This window comes from Jaculus jaculus, chromosome 5, assembly GCF_020740685.1.
Source record: "Jaculus jaculus isolate mJacJac1 chromosome 5, mJacJac1.mat.Y.cur, whole genome shotgun sequence".
NCBI classification, from domain to species: domain Eukaryota; kingdom Metazoa; phylum Chordata; class Mammalia; order Rodentia; family Dipodidae; genus Jaculus; species Jaculus jaculus.
Window position 1 is genome coordinate 144,128,915 of NC_059106.1, and position 6,000 is coordinate 144,134,914.

The 6,000-nt window shown below is 31.8% G+C and overlaps 1 protein-coding gene across 1 annotated transcript in view; it reads right to left on the reverse strand.

The window, feature by feature from the left end:
* Positions 1–5,685, reverse strand: part of Tmprss15 (transmembrane serine protease 15) — a 113,967-nt gene extending 108,282 nt beyond the window's left edge. The window contains exons 1-3 of the mRNA XM_004654547.2: positions 5,541–5,685; positions 2,372–2,502; positions 2,053–2,120 (exon numbers count right to left, since the gene is read on the reverse strand). Of these exons, the coding sequence (XP_004654604.2) occupies positions 2,053–2,120; positions 2,372–2,502; positions 5,541–5,685 (344 nt within the window). The remainder of the gene's footprint in view (positions 1–2,052; positions 2,121–2,371; positions 2,503–5,540) is intronic.
* Positions 5,686–6,000: the final 315 nt, after the last annotated feature.

Consider the following 6,000-nt stretch of genomic DNA (forward strand, 5'->3'; position numbering starts at 1 on the left):
GAGAGCATGATGCATCATTCATAGAATGTTAGAGACATCTACCCTGACTAAGCTGAAGATCATTTGGGGAAAAGAAGGGAATTGCTTCTTTGTGGAGATTACAGGAAGTTCAAGGTAACAGCTTCCAATCACATCACAAATGAAAAGCTGATTATAAGTGCTTTACATGAAATAGACATAATAGGGATGTGTCATTTCCAGGTGGAAGTCACACAAAGAGTAAATACTGATCACAGTTTTCATTCTAACAAAACAGACACTTTAAGTCTTCATCAATAGCATTCACTTGCTTATTCATCCGAACAAGCACACCTGTGCATACTTCATTTTTGTTATATATGGCTATATACTATGTATAGTGCATCATCAAGGCAGACCCCTTCTATTTGTTTATAGCTTTTGTTAAAACAGCAAAGAGCTTACTATGAGAAAATCAATTCATACTAAGTTTAGTATGAATCATAATTCTAGAAACCTCCTCAGACTTCTGTATGGACTATCAACCTTCAGCTTCAGTAAGGAGTTCTCTTTCATCTTTCCCTAACTCAACCCACCCTGATTGACAGATTATTTCTCTATATGTTCATACCAACAGCTAGCATTGATGACTCAAAAAGCTATAACAACTGTATAATCCATAACAAAGGTAGAACTGAAGGAAAAATAAATGGCAAAAATATGGTACATTTTCATCTTACTTTGAACATACAGTCTACAATGACCTTTTCCACAAAGTGTTTGTTTCCACAAAGATTAAAAATAAGACTATTTTGAATGTACATTATATCATAAATTTTCCTAAAAGTCTGATTTTATGAAGGTAAAATGTGGAAGAAGAACAAGAGAAAGTGGAATGAGATTATTTTTTTTCTCTACAAAGGGCCTAAGGCAATTTAGGAATATAATAAAATAAGGCATTCAGATATAACTCAAGTCACTAAGAAAAATGTGCTAGTGTGACAATTTCTTAATGTTTGCCTATTTTCATCTAAAATGCACGGACTAACTCTGTCTTATACACATATCTATACAAAAAATAGCCATGGAAAATGATCATCTTCATATTAGACGTAAAGCCAGTACCAGCACTCAAAACAATGTTACCTACCTATCCTTTCTCACCTGAATTTTATTTTTCTCAATGTTTCAATGTTTAAAGACAAATATTTAGTTATTTAAAAGCCCTTTTCTTTCTTACATATTTCAGATATAACAAGTAGTATTCAATCTTTTTTATGTAGTGTTAGTTTTCTAGGTTTTCATTGAAATGATTTGTATTTTTTCTATTTTAACTGTTTTATAAATTCCAATTAGCAGATAATTTTCTTTTGTTAAATTCCTAATGACTTGTATCTCTGTTGCAAAAGCCCTTTGAAAATCACAATTTTTTCCAATCGCTGAAGTCACCAAGATTTCAGCAAGACAACAGACCAAGAAGTCCTGGAATCTTCTCTTAAGATACAATGGTTCAACAAGGATGCATAGGTTAGTTCAGAAATACAAACCTTATTTGTTAAGATGGTAGGTCTCATGTTAATTGTTCTTACAGTATGTGAAGTGCAACATCTTAACAGACACATTATGCACACACTACATTGAGTATTCATGAAATCATATCATTATCCTATTAATCTACGATTTACTGAAAACCTTTACAATCACAGTATTTAGTTCTCTGTTTGCAAAAGTGAACAAGTCTCCTCTGTTTTGTGATTTAAAATGCAAAAATATCATATTACAGAATAGTATTTTGTTACTAAAGGATTTTTTTTAGCAAATTAAACACTGTGTTTACATGGGAATAGAATCAACTCTAGCATCTTCTACATGCCTTGAAAATTTTGTTCTTGGAAAAGAAGCATATTAATCTAAGATCTTTTAATCAGAAGTCACTATTACCTGCTACTGCAAATGAAATTTTCTCCTATGCAGCATTTCTCAATGCACAGCAAGTGTAGAATTTTGAATATACCTTCTTTACTACATAGAGCAACACTACATTTTTTTTGAACAAAACTGTATAACTAATAAAAGGTTTTTTAATATACTCACTGAAATTGTAAAACCCTTGAATTTATATATTCATTCTTCAGGTTACTTGATCCGAAGATCTCGTCTATCTAAAAAAAATTGAAAAAATGTGTTAACTTGAATATTTCAACTTTTGTTCAAAACTTGATATATAGAATATAGATGATTCTTTGGTTTAAAACTGAAAACAAAAATTATGATAAGGTTTAAAAATCTCGAAGACATTACAACTATTTACTAATGTTTTCATAGTGAGAAATTGTGATCTACATATCTTCAGGCAAGAAGTTAATGAAACTTTACTGTGGAATTTAAAACAGCTGTAGAAAGGTGCCCCTACCATTTGCTGAAGGTCAAAGGACAAAACCTTGAAATCCACTGAGAGTTTATCTTGTAAATTGGGATTGTATGTTGCTCCAGATGTTACTTTAAATGTCCCTCTGGCTTCATGACGCTTACCAAATACTGCATCTAGACAGAGTAATAAGAAATGAAACACTGAATTATGAATGGAGGAAAATAGAAGCACTCTGGTATAAGATGTAAAGGAAAAATTCTTGCTTGATGTGTTTTCCCTAACATTCTTTTTTCTTTGTAGTCTTCCAGTTTCAAAATTCTCTGCCCCTTACTTCCTTTTATTTTCTTTTTCTTTGTTAACTATATGGTTGTTTTAAGAAATTGAAAAATATACTACTTGTCTCTTCCAATATTTCTTTCTTCTTGAAGTCAACCCCCCACAATCAGCTTCTAACTCAGAATCCTGTTGCAAGACACAGGCAATAATCAGATTCCATCATTTGCAGGAACTGGTTCAGGAAAACATGGTGAGAAATGGACCATTAAAAATTTTGTAGTTGTTCTTGGATGTTTCTTGAACCTCAAGCATCCAGGGACACAGCTGTTTTTCTGCATGTGAATTGCTTGAAGATTTCACTGTGTTACTTTGAAGCATAGATTTGAAGCTAGTTTTTGCATTCTAGTCATTATAATTTGGCATATATGACTTTTAGGACTGTAATATGAATGTCCTTATTAGAGAAGTCATGATCATAATGCAGAAATTGTACTGTCAGTGGAGAAATAATGTAGAGTAATAAGCCTTTCTTAATATTTTCTCTTTAATACATATTTGTATTTTTAAATATTTATTTATTTAAATATTTACACAGAGAGAATGTGTGTGTGTGTGTGTGTGTGTGTATGTGTGTGAGATAGAGAGAGAGAGAGAGAGAGAGAGAGAGAGAGAGAGAGAAATGGACATGCAGGGCCTCTAGCCACTGAAAACAAACTCCAGACACATATACCACTTCGTGCAGCTGTCTTTATGTGGGTACTGAGGAGATGAATCCAGATGGTTAGGCTTTGCAGGCAGGCTCCTTAACTGCTGAGCCATCTTTCCAGCTCCCATATTTATATTGTTAATGATTGCTTCACCTTACACTCACACAATGAGGAAATCATTATGAATGCAATATTAACGACACATGATTCTGATGGTGACATCATACCAGATGATAATAGTTTTTCTTGTTCCCAATGGAGGAAAACAAAGTTGAGAATGACTAAGCATTTCCCAAAGTAGTAAAGGTTCAAAGTGACAGGCATGGAATTTGAACAGATTTAGTTGACTACAACCCAGTCTCTTAGACACCAAGCTTTTCAGTCCATAGAAATATTAGATCTGATATTCCAAGCAATAAATTTAGCTTTAGTCTCAATAGTTATCATCGCTTAATGATAATTCTTATTATTTGTTTTTTTTTAAATTTTATTTTTGTTAAAACAAATTGTAATTAAATTTTCATGCCTGAACATAGAAGTGAGTGAGAATAAGGAACTCTAATGATGGATGGAGACTCAGGGGCCTTGTTAAACAAATTTTGTGTAGGAAACTGCATTCAATCCTGAGCATTTGGACATTCATGGAAAAACCAGTAGGGTCTGAATACATAGTTAAAATACTGAATCAATGTGAATATTTTGTTTGAGATAATTACTATGCATATACACAAAACTAAAAAAAGGTAAAATAATTTCCATTAAGCATGTTTATTAAAATCACTGCGGCATATTTCATGTTGGCTAATGTATCAAAGGTTAAACTCAAATCCCCTTTAATACTTATTCTGCTATTAGATTATCATTTATGAATATTATATATCCTTTTTATAAGATAAAGAATCTTTGTATTTTTATTGAGTATTAAAAACTATAGCATACCACAAAATTACTATACTTTCTTTAAGTTATTGACAGCATATAAACAGGACTAAATCATCTACTTTTCTCAAAGTTTCTGTTGTTGTTCATATAATCATATAAAATTTTCACAAGTATTCCCTATCTTTAAGGAATATTCCTTATATATGTTTATGGTATGTAAGTAATTCAGAGGTTATTTTGAATTATTTTATAAAGTTGTGAATCATGTTATTATATTCTAATTCACCTAATTATTTGAGGAACATAGTAAATCCAAACAGAATTTTCTTAATAAAACTATGATTGCCAGGCATGGTGGCACATACTTTTTCTCCTAGCACTTGGGAAACAGAGGTAGGAGGAGTGCCATGCAGTCGAGGCCACCCTGAGACTACGTAGTGAATTCCAGGTCAGCCTGGGGTAGAGTGAAACCCTATGTCAAAAAACTAAAAAAGAATGAATAAGAGAATAAATTACAAAGTTCATTCACATGTAAAAGGCTCTATCTGTTAGTTTTAGAGATAAATAACTTGCCACATACTATTAATTAAATACAAATATAAATATGTATCAACTTTTTACACTGAAATTATTGCTGTGCTCTAAATTATATTTACTCTATGCTTCTGGATTTTGTAATGTGGAACCTTCTGCTGAGTACCAAATGATGTGAATGTAAGCAGACTGGCACTTGAAGTTCTTGGTCCCAGATTCCTCATCTGTTGTATGAGATGCCAACAGCAATGACTGCATAGATTTGTTGGATAAAGATATTACATTTGAAGGTCTTTTAGAAGTTGTTAGCATATATTCAAGCAGTTCTAATTTTAATTGTTTTTCTTTAAGTTAGTCATAAGTTACAATTCAGATTAATGTTAATATATGTTTATATTTATATTGAAATTTTTATGTTACTACAAATGATAGTTTAGTTTAACAATAGAATAAATATACTATCCTATGTAAATAGAAAAATCAGTATTTATTAACTTTTCATATGAAATTTTATGAGTCATAATGCTTGAATGTTTGTGATTTTGATTCTACCACAATGAACTTATAGGCTATGAGACCTATCATGTTATATGCTTAAATGAGATATCAAACATAATTTTTTTAAAGATCTACTTTATTCTCATTATTGACTCCAAATTTATGCACCAAATACATTCTTAATATTCTACAAAGTAAAGGACAAATAAATAATTGGATGAAATAAAAATATATTTTGGTGAAACAATAACAATGAACAAAGTATGCTGACAAGGTAATTGAGGATACATTCAGTGGTTGAGCTCTTCACTTACCTGTTTCTGGTTCCTTGATTGCCAGCCAGGACACTGCAATTAGTCCAGCACAAAGAATTACCAGTATGACAATGAGAGCTACAAACGTAACTTCATGGGAGCTGAGGGAACCATGCCTTGAAGATATACTTCTGTTTGATCTCATCTTTAGTATTTGAAGACTCGCTAATTTAGAATCTGAGAGAAAATATAGCTATTTATGTCCTCTTCAAGCAAAACTGAGACTTCAGCACTAACAGGAGAGTTGTTAACGTTTTGTAACACAAAAGCAACCCATGCTAACATTCATGCTAGTCAGTGTGAATGGGTATGTACTGCCAGAAATGAAATGCTATGTTTCTGTACATTAAGTAGCTTTAAAAGGGAGGTTTATCACTAAGATATAAATGAGTAAAGTAGCCTAGAGTTGTAAATGGCAATTACTTGGATAGGCCATTTATCAAGGTGAGCAAAATTAAAT